At 38.1% G+C, this 19726-nt stretch overlaps 2 protein-coding genes across 2 annotated transcripts; both read right to left on the bottom strand.

Moving 5' to 3' along the window:
• Positions 1-3154: 3154 nt before the first annotated feature.
• LOC106391693 (protein DETOXIFICATION 50-like) lies at positions 3155-4879 on the bottom strand. Its single transcript, XM_048742757.1, has one exon. It carries the CDS (start codon positions 4791-4793, stop codon positions 3234-3236), a length of 1560 nt encoding a protein of 519 aa, XP_048598714.1. The 5' UTR covers positions 4794-4879; the 3' UTR covers positions 3155-3233.
• An 8531-nt stretch (positions 4880-13410) lies between these two features.
• Positions 13411-14420, bottom strand: LOC106395550 (actin-depolymerizing factor 7). Its single transcript, XM_022693009.2, has 3 exons — positions 14256-14420; positions 13836-14095; positions 13411-13658 (listed from the first exon to the last, which is right to left on the bottom strand). The coding sequence occupies exons 1-3, from the start codon at positions 14256-14258 to the stop codon at positions 13508-13510; spliced, it is 414 nt and encodes a 137-aa protein (XP_022548730.1). The 5' UTR covers positions 14259-14420; the 3' UTR covers positions 13411-13507.
• Between the last annotated feature and the right edge of the window lie 5306 nt (positions 14421-19726).

Consider the following 19726-nt stretch of genomic DNA (forward strand, 5'->3'; position numbering starts at 1 on the left):
TTTCAGATAATATTTTGATTGCGCAATAGATGTTTCATGGATTAAGGACGAATAATTCATGTAGGAGAAATTTATGGCTATAAAAACAGATATGAGCAAGACATATGATAGAGTGGAATGGCCTTTTATAGAGGCGATGCTGCTAAAGCTGGGATTTGCACAAAGGTGGGTATCTCGGAAAATGTCTTGTATTACATCGGTACAATATAAAGTTATGATTAATGGTCAACCAAAAGGGCATATTGTACCAAATCGAGGTCTTCGTCAGGGTGATCCGTTATCACCTTACTTATTTATTTTATGTACTGAGGCACTAATAGCGAATATAAGGAAAAAGGAGGAAGAAAAGTTACTAACGGGGCTAAAAGTTGCAAGTGGTAGTCCGGTGATTTCACATCTATTATTTGCGGATGACAGTCTTTTTTTTTCTGTAAAGCCAATAAGCAAGAATATGAAACTATCCTACAGATCTTGAAAGACTATGAAAGAGCGTCGGGGCAACATATTAATTTCCTAAAATCGTCCTTACAGTTTGGCCACAAGGTTCCAGACGCAGTTCGTCTAGAGGTACAACATATTTTGGGGATCACTACAATTGGTGGGAGGGGAATATATTTGGGAATACCTGAGAGTCTTGGGGGATCTAAAGCACAAATTTTTGGTTTTTTTTAATGAAAGGGTTAATAATAAAGTTAATAATTAGACAATACGATTCATTACGAAAGGAGGAAAGGAAGTTTTAATCAAAGCAGTGGCATCACCTATGCCAACTCATGTTATGTCATGTTTTCGTTTACCAAAAACGGTTACAAAAAAACTTACGAGTACAGTTTCCCATTTTTGGTGGAGTGGTAGTGGTAATACAAAGGGAATGCATTGGTTTTCATGGGATAAAATGTGCAAAGATAAAGTGAATGGTGGTATTAGTTTTAGAGATATTCAAAATTTTAATACGGCGTTATTAGCGAAACAGCTATGGAGGTTAATAGATAAACCTGATTCTCTTTTCGCAAGAGTTTTTAAAGGAAGATACTATAGGAAATCTGATCCTTTGGACCCAATCAGATCATATTCTCCCTCATACGGGTAGAGAAGTATTACATCAGCTAGATCTCTGGTTAATAAAGGGCTAATCAAAAGAGTGGGAACTGGTTCAAGCATTTCGGTCTGGAATGATCCTTGGATCCCTACTCCTCGCCCGAGGTCAGCAATACAAAAATTTTCGAATCAATATTTAAATCCATTACTTAAAGTGGAAGATTTGATTAATCAAGAAGATCTTTCTTGGAATCTGAATTTGCTCAAAGCTTATATACATCAGGATGATGTGGATATTATACGGAGTATAGCTATTAGTCGTAATCCAAAACCGGATTCATATGGCTGGCATTTTACGGACCATGGTCGATATACGGTTAAATCAGGTTATCAAACGGAAACATTATTTCCGGATAGTGGAGCTCATGATAGTTTTTCGGGACCAAATACTAAACCACTCTTGGCTCATTCTTGGAAGCTTCAATGTTCTCCAAAGCTAAAACATTTTGTTTGGGAAATATTATAGGGAAGTCTTCCGGTAACTAAGAATCTTCGTTACCGCGGGATAAAATGTGATATGCAGTGTCAAGTATGTGGAGATGAAGAAGAATCCATTAATCATGTGTTGTTTGAATGTCCGTTGGCATTACAAACTTGGGCTTTATCTAATATTCCCTCATGTCCGGGGGTTTTCCCCACCCCGTTTCTTTTCAGAAATATGGACTATCTTTTCTGGCGGTTACCCAAGGAACCGGACTTGAATTATTTTCCATGGATACTGTGGTATATTTGGAAGAAACGAAACGCTAAAGTTTTTAGGAATCAGACAAGAACCCCTTTTGACATTCTCAGGACTGCGGAGATAGAAGGTGTTTTATGGGCTGAAGCTCAGAAAGATGCGGCTATAAATCGTGGACCCCTAGATGTTATAGGAGAAGCTCTGCCAAATGGCATCGATAAGTGTTATATTGATGGAGCATGGAAAGAAAATGATCTTTACACGAGACAAGGATGGGTCTACAGGAAAAATGAATCCACTGATACTATGATGGGTGCAATGTCTATTCGCAGAAGTCTATCACCTTTATATGTTGAATGTGAAGCTTTGATATGGGCGATGGAGTGTATGAAGACCCTACAAGTTTCAGAAGTGGTGTTTGCAACTGACTGCTCTCAATTGGTGAAAATAGTGTCCACACCAACAGAATGGTCGGCGTTCACTACACATATGGAGGAGTTTCTGCGATGTAAGGAATTCTTTCTCAACTTTACTATCCAACATATCCCAAGGGCGCAAAACACTCTGGCAGACAAGCTGGCACGAGGTGTTAGGACTTCGCCAGCTGCTATGGTTTATGTTGATTCAGTTCTCCCGAAATGGTTCTCGGACCAGAGATTTTTTTAGTTCCTTAGCCTTTTGCTGTAAAATAAAATAAAATTATGTTTTGTGGAAAGAGGAAGAGTCAGTAGTTTTTTACCTTACTATGGCACGGTGAGAGATCTCAATTATGAGAAACAAGTGAAATTTTATTTTTCTTGTCATTATGGACAGAGGAAGAGTCAGTAGTTTTACTTTATTATGGCATGGTGAGAGCTCTCAATTATGAGAAACAAGTGATATTTTATTTTTCTTGTCATTATGGATAGAGGAAGAGTTAGTAGTTTTACTTTATTATGGAATTTTACTTTATTATGGAACGGTGAGAGCTCTCAATTGTGAGAAACAAGTGAAATTTTATTTTTCTTGTCATTATGGACAGAGGAAGAGCAAGCCACCCGATCCTATTCAAAGTAAAAGCTTGTTTCTTTGCACGAGTAGTAACTATGATACGAGAGTACTTGGTGGTGATTATACTTATGTTAGCTGCAAGATAATGAAAAAGTGGAGGTGAGTCATGCATTTGACATGACGTCTTGTGATTGTTTCGGTTACTTGCGAGTTGAGTCAGAACATCAGAAGATGGCTACGGTTCAGCCGGTGCTGTGAGCTGTTGGAGCATAAAGAGATTACACATGATTTATCAAGATCACAATGCATGGGAGACGGTGTCTCACTAATTATTCTGTCAGTGTTTGTGCAATCTTCTGCCAAACTTGCAATTAAATATGAAAGTCATATTATTATTATTATTATTATTATTATTTTAAAGAAGACGGTCATATTAAAAGAGCAATTATCTATCACTCTTAAAGACTCACTCCTCTCTAATCACCAACCTTCCAACCTCCATATCTTCCACATTGCTGAAGCTTATGACGCCATCCGTCGTTTTTGGCTCCCTAGCCCTTTCCGTCGCTGTTAGCTCCCTAGCCCTTTCCGCCTCCAATGGCCAATTAATCCTACACATCGACACCATCATACCAATCATACATGATATCTGCGCCACGAGCATCCCAAGCCAAAGTCCCATGAATCCAAACCCAAACCAAAAAGTTAAAACCATTCCTACAGGCAAACCAATCACATAAAATGCCGCTATATTGATATTAGCTCCCGTCATCGGCCTCGCCGACCCTCTGAGAACGCCGCATCCAGTAGTCTGAGGGCAGTTTCCCAGCTCGCAAAGGCCAACGACTGGTAGAACCATCATAGTCAAATTAATGACTTCTTCATCATCCGTGAAAAACGTAGCCCATACCTTTCTGACTGAGAAAGTGAATATGAGAGCCATGAGCCCGAGGGCGATGCTGAGACCAAGTCCGACAAAGGTGGCTCTTCTCGCTCTCTGTGGCTGGTTCGAACCCAGCTCGTTTCCTACACGAGTCGAGACTGCGGAGCCCAATGAATGAGGGAAAATATAAACAAGGGAAGTGATTTGGATGAGAATACCCATTGAAGAAACGGATACTTTAGGGTTTATAAGTAACCCACAAAGCACAATCATGATCTCGTAGCACCACCACTCGAGACAAACTGCAACACAACTGGGTACCGCGAGACCAAGCAGCTTCTTCCATTCTCTCACACTCTGTTCATACGACTCCTCTGAGACCTTCTCATCTTTACTTAGCTTTTCTTCAAAGAAAGCTATGTAGATGAAGAGAAATACGACAAGGTTGAAATTTGACAGAGCACCACTCAAAGCAATACCTTTGATCTCAAAACCGAGGTATGACACTAGGAGGAATGTAATCGGAAAGTGGAGAACACTCGCAATCCCTGTGCATACTGATAAAGGTAGAGTCTTTGACTGTGTCCTGAAATAAGCTCTTAATGGGTGTAAGAAAGATTGAGCAAGGAGATCTGGAACAGAGTAAAGCAGAAAGGTGTGAGCTATGGATGCGAGCTCCTCGTCCTGTTTTAACAATTTCAGAATCCTCTTGATGTTTATCCATAGAAGAAAAACAGGGAGAGTTGTGACGAGGAGTAGGATGATTCCTCGACGGATTGTTGCCCGGAAGAGTTTATAGTTTGTTGCACCAATTGCTTGTGAGCAAATTGAGTCTACACCCATGGTTAAACCGGAGAAGAACGAGTAAGCGGTGATGTTGGCAAATGCAAGTGCGAGGGAGCCGCCTGCAAGAGTGGGGCCACCAAGACCGGCCAGGAAAAACATAGATATGAAGGAGCGAAAGTAAAGGAGAACATTTGTGATGATCAATGGGTAAGCGATTCTTAAAATGGAGATTGCATCTATTGCAAAGAGGGAGAGAAGCGCAAAGAAATTTTTAAGTAAATGTAGTTTCTCGTGAAGAGAGATATTTGGGAGAAGTGGTACTGTAACTTCATCGTTGAAACGATTTGATTGAGACATTCTTTCTCTTTTATGTTAGATAGAAGCAGGAGGGGATGAAGAAGTATGGTTAAGCATTGGCTTTATATAGTGAAATTAGTCATTGGAAGTTCTAACATTATTTTTTTCCAAATTTGGTCATATATTTTCCTTACTTTTAATTAACAATTATCATAAAATCAATATATACAACTGTGTATATATATACGTGTTGACTATATAATAAAGTTGTACACGCGCTTTCGATTCTCTTTCAATTCATAATGACATGTGGTAAACATTCATACGAATAGTAGATTTTCATCTCTAAGTTTTAATTTTTTAAGGATATACTTTCTTTCTTTGCTTCTAATTTTCTCCTCTCGGTTGGACCTCATACAATGTATGTTGTTTGATTTCGTATACACGTGTCATTAACAAGATTCGAATCCAATATACAAAATTTTATGTGGCTTGAATCAATACAATGAAATGTGGGTCCTTTTTCAAAGATATAGTAGATTTTTATATATAAATGCTAAATATTTTGAGGACATAATCTTAATTTTTTTTCATCTTCGATTTTTATTTATCCAATATATTCTACTTAAATATGTAAACACATGTAACTACTTGTAAAAGGGACCATTTGTGATGACCAATGGGAAAGAGATTCTTGCGATTAAGATTACTTTATTTGTGAAAAAGGAGAGAAGAGGAAAATAATTTTTAAGTAAATTTAGTTTCTCATGAAGAAAGAATCTTGGAAGAAAGATTATTGTAACTTCGTCTTTGACATGATTTATTTGAGATATTTTTTCTTTTTTTAATGTTAGATAAGTAAGAGAAAAAAGATTTTTGGGTGTGAAGAAGCTTAGTTAATTATAGAAGGATTTAATATATAAATCCAATCTGATATAGGCCCAATCGCAATGGGCTAAATTTACAGTTTCCACTTGATCATCTACAAAGCCTAGCTATTCTTACCTAAAAAGGGTACTTCACAGCTAGAGGTAGCGAGCTCCAGGTCTAATAAATAATAACTAAGATCCGCGGTCAAACAGTTACACAACATACCAAGATCTTTGGCGCAAGACACGTCACATGCACCTTAGATACACGGAGTAGTTGGAGTGATCCAAAGGATTCATCTCTTATAATAACAAAGTCTAGTATTAAGCTCTAATTTCAGGCCTTCCCTGGCAATCAGGATCGGGGTTCTTGAAATTTAAGAAGGTGTAATTCGCACAGGGCCAAAGAGTTTATTCTAGGACTTAGGCCAATTATGCATGTGTTTTGGTATTGGGGCTACATATATAGTATAAAAAGAGGTGCAATTTAGGTTTTATCATACAATTAGTGTTTCGTATAATCCTTCCTTTAGCCTTATGAAAATTGTTTTCATATAACTTTGTTTCAGTCACAAAAGCTGTTCTGAAAGGCTTCAGTTGAACTTAGCTAAAGTCATCCCCTAGGAAGATGAAGCCTAAGAGGCTCGACGCCGAATTTATTGGAAACAAGTTACATGATAGTGATTTGCTTGGTCGTAATAGAGAGAACCGTGAGCCCTACTCTTCTCTCATGAGTGAATCCAATTGCGGAGAAATGTGGAACAAGGCAATGACAAATGATGGTCCCATCAGCTTGAGTGAGATTGAGCTACTAATCAAAGCTGCAAAAGCCATCATCTCCTCTAAGAAGTAAGGTTCTCATTCTCTTATCTATAAGTCAATTACAGTAGATTCAGAGGGTAGTCATCACATGATTAGTGACAAGAATCTAATTAATGATGTTACACTTGTTCTTGGGAATGTTATAATCAAATGGATAAAAGGTGAAGAACGAAGGAATTGAGAATCTTAGGCTTGCATCCAAACTATTCTTTGTGAGGAAAGCCATGGTTGACCTGAATTGTCAGGTGTTGGGGTCAAAATCGGTCACGACGGAATCAATATCCGAAAGTCCGTAAAAATCGGCATGAACGTTTTTACGAAATGTAATCTTCGTAAAGAAATCTTTACGAAGAGCCTTGCGGTAAAATTGTGTTCAAATCTCAATTGAACCACTTAATACTGATTGTCCGAAGGCAACAGACATGTATCCAAATCAGCCACAAACGAGCTCGAGTATGGCGATCGGACCACAGACAAGCCAAGCACGATCACTACGCAACGACCAAGCATGCACACGTAGCGACCGAGCATGCGTACCACTCGGTCGCTACGTAGCGGCCGAGCACGAGTACCGCTCGGTCGCTGTTGGGGTCGAAAACGGTTACGACAAAGTTAATGTCCAAACCTCCGCAAAAATGAGTGTGAGTATCATTCTGCGACAATTATGCTTCGTAAAGAATGTCACAACAAAGGATCTCGCGTTAAAACCTTGTTCGAGTCTCGGTTGGATCAGACACCGGCTGTCCCAAGGTAACGGATACGTATCTAAAACAGCCACAGATAAGTTCGAGTATAACGATCGGAACACGGACAAGCCAAGCACGGTCGCTACGCAGCAACCAAGCATGCACACTGCTCGGTCGCTACGTAGCGACCGAGCTCGAGCCAAGCACGCACACGGCTCGGTTGCTACGTAGCGACCGAGCACGCACACAGCTCGGTCGCTACGTAGCGACCGAGCTCCAGCCAAGCTCGGTCTCTACGCAGCGACCAAGCAAGTACACGGCTCGGTCGTTACATAGCGACCGAGCATGCACACAGCTCGGTCGCTACGTAGCGACCGAGCTCAAGCCAACTCTCCACTCGCTACATAGCAACCTTTCAGGCCTCAGAAATTTCCTACTTTGCGTTCTATTTTGAATCCTCATCGAAACGCTTTTCGTTTCGTCTCAATCGAAGTTTTCGTTGAGATTTTACGACGAAAACAAGTAGGACTCTTCTGGGCTTGCTTCTACTCGCTACGTAGCGACCTGTCAGACCTCCACTCGCTACATAGCGACCTGTAAGGCCTCAGAAAGTTCCTACTCTGCGTTCTTTTTTGAACTCTCATCGAAACGCTTTTCGTCTCGTCTCAATCGGAGTTTCCGTTGAGATTTTACGACGAAAACAAGTAGGACTCTTCTTGGTTTGCTTCTACTCGCTACGTAGCGACCTGTCAGACCTCCACTCGCTCCATAGCGACCTGTCAGGCCTCAGAATATTCCTCCTTTACGTTCTCATTTGAGTCCTCATCAAAACGCTTTTCGTTTCGTCTCAGCCGGAGTTTCCGTTGAGATTTTACGACGAAAACAAATTAGACTCGTCTAAACTCCTTGGCTTGCTCGCCCTTACCTCCATCTTTGCGTTCTCCTTCGAATCTCGATCGAAACATCTCTTGTGTCGTCTCGATTGGAGTTACCATTGAAGTTTACGATAAAAAGCCCGCAAAGACTTGTTTTCTCGCATGGATTCAAATTAATCGTATAAAACGGCAACGGTTAACATAACACCTTAGCCGCCTCAACTATACGATTACGTTGAAACTTTTTATAAAAATTGATGTCGTATCTAAGGAGAAGATAACAGTCAAGTTCGGAAGATAAATGTCAAGTTTCAAAGGATAAATGCCAATATCGAAAATAGCGAACATACATGAGAAGAGAAAGGGGAAATAAGCAAGCAAAACTGAGAAGAGACAAAACTGCATCTTCGAGAGAACTAAGGTATTTCCGACTTGAAATTTTTGAAATCAGACTACGAATTTTTGTAGGAATTACTAAGAAATAAAAACACCTTTGAGACTGCCATAAAACTTTAGGGAACGCAAAACCTAGGTGGATAGTCTAGCGAACTAAGTCTTAGGCGATTTTTCCGGTCTCGATATATAGTTCCATAACTGTTCAACCAGATCTTGCAAACCGATCTAAACTCTCTGAAAATTGAGAAACGATCGCCACGCATATCAATCTCGCTTCCTAAAGAGAGAAAAAATTAGAGACATGAACATCGTCTTAAAACCGATTCGTTTCTAACAATTTTCTCGGAACCGACATATTCCAAGTCGTGAACGTGGAAATAACCAAATCACAGTCCAAGCGTCGTCTTCAAATCGTCTCGGATTATTGATCATTCCAAACCTCAGAAGAAGAAACGTACACAGCCCTTCAAAGTATCGGTTCAACCGTTTTCTTTCGTAAAAAAAAAGGGAGTAGGTACGTATACTATACTCGTATACTCCCAAACTTCGAAAACTTTTGCAAATCGTCAAGAAAACGATTTCGTCAAAGCAAATCATCCCAAATGGGCAAACGACGATCTAAAATTCGTTTAAACGCTAGCAACATATCCAGACGATCATGAACATAATCTCAAAGACTATACATCATTTCTTGTCGCAATCTTGCGTACAGAAAATCTGTCCTAATATCAAACTGAAATTCGACGATTAGCCAAAGTATTGAAACCCTTTCCGGCTTTAGAAAGCCAGTTTTGTTTAAAAATTTCTACGAGAAATCTTCAATCACAAAAGCATTTCTTTCAGTTTCCGTTGTACCAAGTGAGTCACGGAAAAGTATCGAAAACATTTGCGACGAAGAAAACTCGAGAATAGATGTAGCATCGTGCACATTAAAAGGAACACTTTCCTCCCGATGGTTAGCTAGATCCACCTCTGGTTGACCAATTCGTTCCAGAAATGAATGTGTCATGAGAATCTTCTCAAAAAACCTATGAAAACGTAGGTAAGTTCCCATTCCTCTTAAATTCTGGATGCCTAAAATATCCCTTAACTCTTGTCTGACAGATTCTTCGATCTTGTGTCCAAATTGAATCGAAGACTTATCAAAATTGATGAGTTGACCTGATACTACCTCATATTCCTTTAAAAATTCTGAGAATGGTTTGACACTCTTCTTTTTGAGCTTTACAAAAGAAGAGGTTATCGTCTGCAAAGAGCAAATGAGATATCGATGGACATGCTCTGGCTACCTATATTCCCCTTAGTTGTCGCCCTCTCTCCGCCTTATTTATATTTGCAATTAAAGTCTCAGTGCACAGAATAAACAAATAAGGAGATAAATGATTTCCTTGACGTAGACCTCTATGTGGAACAATTAGGCCACATGGTTAGTAGAACCTGATATTAAACCAATGATATACACTCCATCATTAGTTTAATCCAACAAAGATCAAAACCCATCTTCTGTAGTAAGGCCTTGATAAAATCCCATTTCACCCTTTCATACGCTTTACTCATGTCCATTTTAATTGCCATGATTTTCCTTGACATGCTTTATTGGTCCACAATCCATGAAATATTTCCTCAGCTATAAGAATATTATCAGAAATTAACCTTCCTGCCACAAATGCCGATTGAGTTTCTGAAATGAGGGAGGTAAGGCATATTTTCAATCTCTGACACAAAATCTTCAAGATAATTTTATACCCTACATTACAAAGACTAATTGGCCTTAGTTCCGTCATCCTTATAGGCCTCTCCGTCTTTGGGATCATACAGATGTTAGTTATATTTAACCTTGAATCCATTTCTCTTGAAACCAAAAAAAATATTCACCATTTCTACCAAATCATTCTTAATAATATGGCAGAAATGCTGAAAGAAAGAGCAGTCATGACATCCGGTCCTGGCACTTTCTCTGGATGCATCATAAACAAAGCCTCTTTAACCTCATCCTTGGTCGCTATCCTCAACAAACGTTGATTCATCTGAGGACTGATACCCTGTGTTACCTCTGTCAGGAAACTATAAAACTCCGATGGTGAAGTGGTACTAAATAGATCTTCAAAAGAGTCTACTGCCACCTTTTCCACACTGTTATTCTCTGTAATCCAATTTCCCGCAGCATCATGTAGCCCGACAATCCTATTACAGACCCGTCTTTTCTTAGTTAACGCGTGATAGAATTTTGTATTAAGATCTCCAGATGAATACCACATATTCCTGCTTTTCTGATGCCAGTAATCCTCTTCATCCTTTGTATGCATTTTGTAACTTCATAGATACCTCCACAATTTCCTCTTGAGACCTGGTGTTATCTATTTGTACCTCTTCGAGGGCTTTTTGTAACTCATTTATTTTTTCCTTTTCAAAAGGTGGATTATTTTTCCTCCAGTTAGCAATTTCATGATGACAATTACTAATTTTTGCCACTATACCCTCTGCTCCTCCTTCGCTATAATCTGATCAGCCCATTGTAATTGATTCCATAAAACCTTATTGTCTAATCCATCTCTTATCAAATCGAAATTTTTCTTCCCTCCTGGGAACATTATCTTCTAGATATGCCACCACCGGTCGATGATCAGATGCCACCATCCCTAAATATATTGTATAAAAACAGGGAAATAAAGTGTGTCACTCTTCGTTTGCTAAAGCGTGATCTAGTTGACATCTAATCATCACTGCCCCTTTCTCTTTTCCTCTTCTCCCTTGCCATGAAATTTTGTATCCCCGAGCCGGGAACTCCAATAATCCACTATTTCTTATCATGTTGTTAAAAGGAATAAATGAATCTGTATTTCTTAAAGATCCTCCCTCTTTTTCATGGTTTCCAGTGATCTCATTTAGATCACCAATGATGAACCGGGGTTCGGATCGCGAGAGCCCATATCTAGTTAAACGTTTCCACACTTGTTCCCTCAGTTTTTGAACTGGGTCACCATACACAAAAGTTAGATAAACCGTTTTCCCAAGAGCCACCGCTTCCACATCTATCATTCTGTTACTAGAGTATAAAAACTTAATATGATACTCATTACTGTAAAAAAGCGCTAATCCACCACTTCTCTCCACTGGATCTACTGTGACTATATTATCAAATCCAAAGTGTGATTGAAAATCTTGAACAAATTCAGAATCTTGCTTTGTTTCAGATAAAAATAAAAAAAATTGGTTTATATTTATGTCATATCTCCCTTAGATAGCTTATGGTCCATTTCTTCCCATTCGTCGGCAGTTCCATTTATGTGTGTTTATTTTAATTTTTTGAGAGTTATTGTTAAGTATTTGTATATTTTTGATAAACATTATTTCTATTCTTAACAAAAACTATTATTTTTGAACATACAAAATTTTAAAAATATACTCTACTATTAAAAACTAAATCAGCTATTAAAAATCATGCTCATTCCTTTTTCGAAGGGAAAAATAAATACTTCCTACAATTTAGCTTATTTATAAATAAAATTCTATAATTGATTTAATGTACCACTGATTTAGCATATACAGTAAAACCTCTATAATTAATACTCGATAAATTAATACTCTATAAATTAATAATTTTACCGGTCCCAACTTGGATCGGTTTAAAATTTGACATAAATCGATAAAATAATAAGATAATATTTTTTTAGAAAATTCTATGTAAAATATGGTCTCATTAAAACTATAAATCTATTATTTATATTTATACATATTTTATATAAGTAAGAACCTAGTATTATATTGTTTGTTTTATATTCACAATGGAAATATCTATATATTTCTATAACACTTAATATATTTTTGATGAGATTTAGTAATATTGTATCTAAAATAACATTTAAGTTCTATGCAATATATATATATATATATATATATATATATATATATACCAAATAATATAATATAAGTAGTATAAATGTCAAATTTCAAAAAATAACAATTAATTTCTATACACTAAAATCAAATACTTTTCTTATCTTAGAATAAATATATATTTAAATAAGAAATCTAAATAAGAATTTTTTTATAAATTAATATCTCTATGACTTAATAAAATTTCAAAGTCCCAACGTTATTAATATATATAAAGGTTCTATTGTACGATATTTTTCATATAATTTTGCATTTTACGCTCCAATTTAACCATAAATAGAATACCTGATTTAAAACCATGATCAAAATATACGGGTTAAAAACCATGATCAAAATAAATATTTACACACTCTTACAAATGTAAAAACATACATGTAAAAACCCATGATCAAAATATAAATATGAAGTTATATTCATTTTTTTGAACAGCGAAGTTATATTCATTTAAACTGTAAAATATAAATAGTCAATTTATATTATATGAATATAATATAAATTAGTCTGTCAATATATTATTTTATTCATATTTCATATAAATAATAATCCAGTCAAATCTAATACGATAAATATATAATAAGAAATATGGGTGATACAGTTGACGGCTCAAAAATATAAAATAAAATTATTCATTATAGACTATTATAATTAGTGTATTTAGAAATACCGTATTTAAAACATTATTTTATACATATAAATGTCAAATATATACCATTATTTTGTACAAAACAAACAATTACTTAAAAAAGTTAAAAAAAACACCCGCACAGTCGACTATGTCAAACTCAAGTTTTATTTTAAAACGGAAGTATGCAACTAGTACACAAGAAGCTACATCGTTTAAGCTTAAGGCAAAGTATTAAACCCATAGCTATAATTGAGTTACGCGGGTTGAGCACATTCGTTTGGGACTAGCGATAACGGATATGTCTCGCTCATACATATCGACTTGTTTTAAAATTGCGATAGAGAAGTAATATATTTTATTTTACAACCAAAGTATGCAACTATTACACAAGAAGCTACATGGTTTTAATCTTCTCGAAAGGCAAAGTACTAAACCCACGTAATTAAAATGTAAAACAAAAAGAGAGAAAATATTCAAGATGGAGAAGGATGAAAGAGACCATGCAAGAAAATTACTACATTTCATGGAGAAGTTCTTTAATTTAAATGATGATGATGGATCATTTATGGATGGATATATTATAAGAAATCAGGCATAAATGAACCTATAGAGCTCGGCTTTTGATGATGTCGAAACTCATCTCACTCGGGTCCGTGGCCTGTAACTCCACTTGAATCCCATCCAATTCTCTCTTGAACCTGTCTTTTGAACTCGCATACACCATCTTCATCCTCACCCTCGATGAATCCGGTGACCTACCATATACGTACATGAATAATCCAATACAGTCATTTTTATATGTTTGACAACATGTAACCATGACATTTAGTCTAAGTGATTTGTGCTACACATGTTCAGACCCACACTATGCATGATATATGTAACTGTTTCATAACATAAAAGGTTTATGTTTCATGAGGGTTTTGTAATACCATGCTATGAAGAAGATCTTGCTCTTCTGGCAATTCTCAGCAGTGGTGAAGTCAAAGTCAAAGACAGCATAGCGACACTCATTGGCAGGTAGGGAATTGGAGAAATCGTCGTAGTTCTCCTCGGGACTTCCCAGCTTTTCCACCACCACTTGTTGTCCGTCTATCCTGAATATTATGAACCTATAGTTTCTTTTCGATTTTAGCTCCAAAAACTTGAGCTTACATTCATCTTCCACCGCCATTCCCGACGCCGCGTTCGCCTTTTCAATTCATATAAAACATAAGTTTAAGATAAAAAATATAGACAGATAAGTCATAGTTCCAAAATATATTGTTGCGTTAGTGTATGAGGCATAACAAGAAACAATGTTCAAACGTCTATAACACAACTTTCGCCACAATAAGAATGAGAGAACACACCATTGTGTTTGGTTGATGGAGGCAAGAGAGATGGGACTTTTTGTTTTGTTTTTGTTTTTGTTTTTGTCCTCTTTTGTGGGAGGGGAGATTCTATAGTTTGATTTGAATAAGCCAATGGAGAGGAACTCGGACAACCCCTCTTCTTTTTAAACATCAAACCCACACCTTTCTTCCTCTCTATCCTTCAAATTCGCTTAATCATCCCTTCTTTCTATTCTATTTTTAGGATATTTTTACTTTCTTCTTATCCATCCATGCTAATGCCTATATATGTCTATCATTTAATTGAGATAACCATTTGCGGTTTTAATCAATTGGTTCTTGCTCGGTTGAATCATTTTAGCAATTATATGAAGCAGCTGATGGGATATGTGGTTTCATTACATGACACTATTGTAACATTCGGATATACAGAAATTTTTTTAGTAGAATTGATTTAGCTACCTATGTCATCAAATTATATTTAATTTTTTTTTTTTACATATCCAGAAAATACGTCATTAGTTAAGTTTGCTTGAGCTACAGTAATGAAAGGATATAGATGATGATATCATTCAAATTACCTTAAGGAGTGGTTTTACTCTCTCAAATAAGAGGTTCAATTGTAGTACTTAGGGATCGAATCCACAAGGATATGGGGCACACAATAGATCCTAATCAGCAGTGATTAAGCTAGGTAAATTATGAAAACAGTAAATAGCAAGCAAAGCGAACAAGGCAGTTGTTCAGTTGATTTGTTTTTTGATAGACCATGGATTTTACCCACTTTTAGCCATGGTTTATAAGTGTTTTAATAACTAATTATTATGTTTTAGAGTTAATTTAGTATATGTATAGGTTCATGAGTGATTTGGAAAAAAGTGATGACTTTGGAACATTTTGGAGATAAAAGGAGAGAACCCCCGAGCTGACCATCGAGCAAGACCAGAGGTCGACATTCAGAGGAAATAAACGATCGATGCACGCCTTGTGACATCGATCGACGGCGAAGCGCGCAGAAGCCTGTTTGGTTCCAGCCGACTTAGAGTCCAAAATTTCACCAAATTATAAGACTGCCTCTGACGAGTTTTTAACCTAATATTTATAGCTTGCCCATGTGTTTTAGGCAAAGTGTTCTTTCTTGTTCTCTTGCTTTCACAGCAAAAAGGTTCTCTAGGATTTAGTAGAGTTGGAGAGAAGATCCAGAGAGATTTGTGATTGGAACTCCATTTTTATATTTTTTATATCTATGCAATTTTTATACCTTATTGTTGTTATGAATTGCTTAACTATGTATGAGTAGTTCTACTGTTATGTTTAGAGTTCAAATAGCTTATGAGAGATTAGCCCTAACTATAGATTGCTAGTTGTGATATTCATCAATATGATTGTCATTAATGCATTTTTCTAGTTTAGCTAACTAGAACCTTAACCAAGGAGTTGTAGGCACAAGTTAACACTTGAATCTCACCCTAAATCCGTCATAATTGAGCTAGGATTGTTAGAGTAAGGCGAAAGCTGATCTAGTAAGCCTAGTGAGCATCATTCAACATGCGCATAAAGTTTGACTAAGAGCGCGTCGATCAATATTCCTATAGAATAATCGATCGGCGGTGCAAAAGGTGTATTGATCGATGATTCAAGAAAAACTTTCTAATTTGTATGACCTACTGTTGAGACCATTAGATCTGGTCAATAAGCAAACCTAGAAAGCGAACGCTGATCGGTTTGTAAGTGATTGAGCTCTATAATATCATGAATACAACTGTTAAGCATCTGTAGGATTATAATTATGATTACCTGAATAGAAACCCTTAGTCTAGTTATTTCATTTAAGTATCAAAAACCCAATCAAACCAACCGAGCAACTACCTTGCTCACAACTTGCTATTTACATTTAAACATAATCAACCTAGCTTAATCATTCTGATTATATTTATTAGGTACCCTAGCTCCTTGTGGATTCGATTCCTAAGTACTACAATTGAACATCTTATTTGAGAGAGTAATTCACTCCTTAGGGTAATTTGAGTGAGATCTACTTTGATTTAGTCTAGGTTACTTCTTTAAACCTCTTTCTAACATAAAATTTTTCTTGTCTTTTCAGTTGCATGCCCAACAGTACCAGAAACAACAAGGAAACACCATTGCTATTTTTATCAGATCCTGCAAGCTTGGAACGTTCGATCCGCAAAGGAAGACGCTCCTCGTCGACCGACAACAACACTAGTTCGTCGATCGACACTCGCCAACCACCATCGACCGAAACTATTCTTCCATCGACCGACATCTTCTATCCCACATCGATTGATACTTCATCCCAAACATCGATCGATATTGAGCCGCGAGAAATGGTTGCAACTTTAGTTCTTGTACGAGATGAGAATGGAGACCTGCATGACCAGGAGGGTCATCTGCGTAATGCAGCAGGTCAGAGGATAGATGCTCAGGGGACTGTAATCCCTGAGCCTGATACTGATGCTACGGGAGTTCCTCAACCTGTAGATGAGGCTGCTCGCCCCAGAACGTTGGCTGATTACAACCGTCCATATCAGTTCTATGCCAACAGATCAGCTATTCGTCCTCCAGCAATCCAGAGAGGCGGTTTCGAGTTGAAGCCGCAGTACTACTCACTGGCGGGATGGACACCTTACAGTGGGTTATCCTACGAGCATCAAATGGACCATCTGGAGAGGTTCGAGGATCTTATATCTACTATCAAAGTCAATGGAGTCCCTCATGACTACCTATTCTGCAAGCTCTCAAGGACTCACTTGGAGATGCTTCGTATTGGCTTAAGCAGTTACTACCAGGATCTCTTACATCCTGGGCCGACATCAAAAACGCATTCCTGCGTAACTTCTTTGATGAGGCACGTGCTGAAGATTTGAAGAGCAAGATTGTTACATTTACGCATGAGCCTAGAAAGTCATTCAGAAGCTTTTGGATCAGATTCAAGTCTTACCAACGAGATTGTCCACACCGTGGATTAAATAAATTGCAGCTGCTTAGCACTTTCTTCAGAGGCATCACAGTGCAGTATCAGATGGCTCTTGATGCGTCTAGTGAAGGGAACTTCAACACTAAGAATCCAGAAGAGGCTGTGAGACTTATTGAGAACTTGGCATCCAGCAATAGCACCAAGAACACTGATTTTGAGAGAAGGAAATCTGTAGCTATCCTTGCAAAGGAGCAGATGGACGAGGTGAAGGCAAAGTTGGACAGTGTTCACAAGCTTCTCAGGAAGCAGGTTTGCTTAGTATAGGATGTAGATGTTGTAGATACAAAGGATAAATCATAAGTAGAGGAGGATGTGAACTTTATCAGTGGAACTGGATTCTAGAGGTTTGGAAACCAGAGTGGAAATGAAAACTTCTATGGCAATGGACAGAGTAGTAACTTCAACCAGAGTTCGCAATACCAAAAACCCTACAGCCATAACTACAACAACAACAAAATCAGGAGTTATGTAAACTCATCTTACCAGAAACCACCACCACAAACTCAAGAGACCAAAATAGAAGCAATGCTTGATCGGGTCCTTGAAGGACAGCAGACCCTGACGGTGGATTTCAATGGGAATATTGATTTTGTCTACAACAACCTGAACACAAAGTTTGAGACTTTGAGCACTCATGTGAAGAAGCTGGAAATGCAGGTAGTTCAGATAGGAGAAGTTGTTAAGAGGCAAGAAGCTTTAGCAAGGGGGAGAGGAGATGATGTGATGAAGCACCACATGAATGCCATCATAGATGATGATTTCTGGCAAGTGGTGAAGCATGAGAAGCTGTAAGAAGTAGATTTCGAAGTAGAAAGTTTAATGAGTTTTGGCGGATCGTATTGGTGTCGATCAAAGTCAAACTTCGAACATTGATCGACGGACTTCAACCAGAACCGATTGACAAGCTTTTCAGAGCATCGATTAACGACACCCACAGAGTCGGTTGCATCTTGCAATGCTGTGAGGATCATAACCCACGAGGAGTTCGCAGCAAGACACCCACATCCGCCCAGCCCTTTTCATGCCAACATCGATCGGAAAACTGACCTAGCCATCGATCGACAACGAGTGACCACCACCGATTGACAATCTCCATAACCCATCAATCGACGAGCACCTCTCACATTCCGAGTAGAGTTTCCAAAGATCGGCATTGTACGAATCAATGCACTCAGGCCACAACCAAAACCTTCAGCTAACCCACCAGAGAACACCAGTACACATTTAGAAGATGCACCAGAGCCTATGCAAGTTGATTAGGCTACTATGGGGAGAACCTTGAGGAGAAGAAAGGAGAAGGTTCCTAAGCATCTGAAGAGGGGAGCTAATGGGAAGGAGATGAAAAGTTTTCTTAAGAGAGTCCTTAGGATTTCACTGGAGACACCATTTGAGGAGGCTTAATTTACCCACATATTGTGGATGTTCTTCAGAGAGACCAAGGAGACTGAAGAGGACATTAGGAGAATGTTCCATCAGGTCAGAGATAAGATGAAGAATAGGATTACACTGAAGAAGAAGAGTGATCATGGGAAGTGTGCAATACCATGTCTGATGTAAGGTATTGAGTTCCCACATGCATTATGTGACACATGAGCATCAGTCAGCATTCTACCTAGAGTTATAGCAGGCCAGCTAGGTCTGAAGGTAGAGCCTTCAGGGAATCACTTTTGTGGATTGTTCTCAGACGAACTCAGGAGAAGATATCGGAGACCTTGAGGTGCAGGTTGGTAATGCCCTAGTTCCAGTAGATTTCATGTCTTGGATATCAAGCTGAACTGGAACTCTTCTATATTACTTGGAAGAGCTTTCTTGTCAACAGTAAGAGCAGTATGCAACATGAAAACCAACCAGTTGTGCTTGACCCTCATAGACTTGCACATATACTATGATCCAATTCCAGTTATAAAGCCAAAGACGTCCTCCAGAAGAATCAAAGATGATCAAGGACTCATAGCAGCATGTCACTGTGGAGCTGAGTACGAAACAGACTATTCGGAATCGATCGAGACTCACACCCCAACATCGATCGACAGTTTCAACCATCAAAAATCGATCGACAATCACCTCGAAGAATCGATCGACAGTAGTCCAAGCGATGTCATAGAAGATTTTACAGAAGGTTCTATTGACAGTTGGGAGAATGACTACTACAATTCCACTTTTGCTATAGACACTACAACACCTTCAGACTTAGATAATCTGCATACATAAGATTATGATGAGGATTACAAGGAGGAACGAGCTATGGAGTATCATGCTTTTCTTACAAAAGAAGATAAACTTCTCCACAATTCTTATAGGATAAGGAATGCGACGTCGATCGACAGAGGTTACACCACATCGATCGACACTCATCATCACCAGACAAACCGTACACGAGCATCAACCAACATCACCAACTACACATCGATCGACAATGGAATCGACCATGCACAAGAAGGAAACTATTCAATTGGCAGTTGGGCAGATGATCACTATCACGAGAGGTATG

This window comes from Brassica napus, chromosome A10 (assembly GCF_020379485.1).
Source record: "Brassica napus cultivar Da-Ae chromosome A10, Da-Ae, whole genome shotgun sequence".
In the NCBI taxonomy this organism is placed as follows: domain Eukaryota; kingdom Viridiplantae; phylum Streptophyta; class Magnoliopsida; order Brassicales; family Brassicaceae; genus Brassica; species Brassica napus.

Bases quoted from the DNA above. Each gene is read 5' to 3' on its own strand.
- LOC106391693 (XM_048742757.1), bottom strand. From the start codon at position 4,793: ATGTCTCAATCAAATCGTTTCAACGATGAAGTTACAGTACCACTTCTC.
- LOC106395550 (XM_022693009.2), bottom strand. The intron at 13,659-13,835 runs GTATTACAAAAC...CGTATATGGTAG, and splicing joins AAGATCTTCTTCATAGCATG to GTCACCGGATTCATCGAGGG.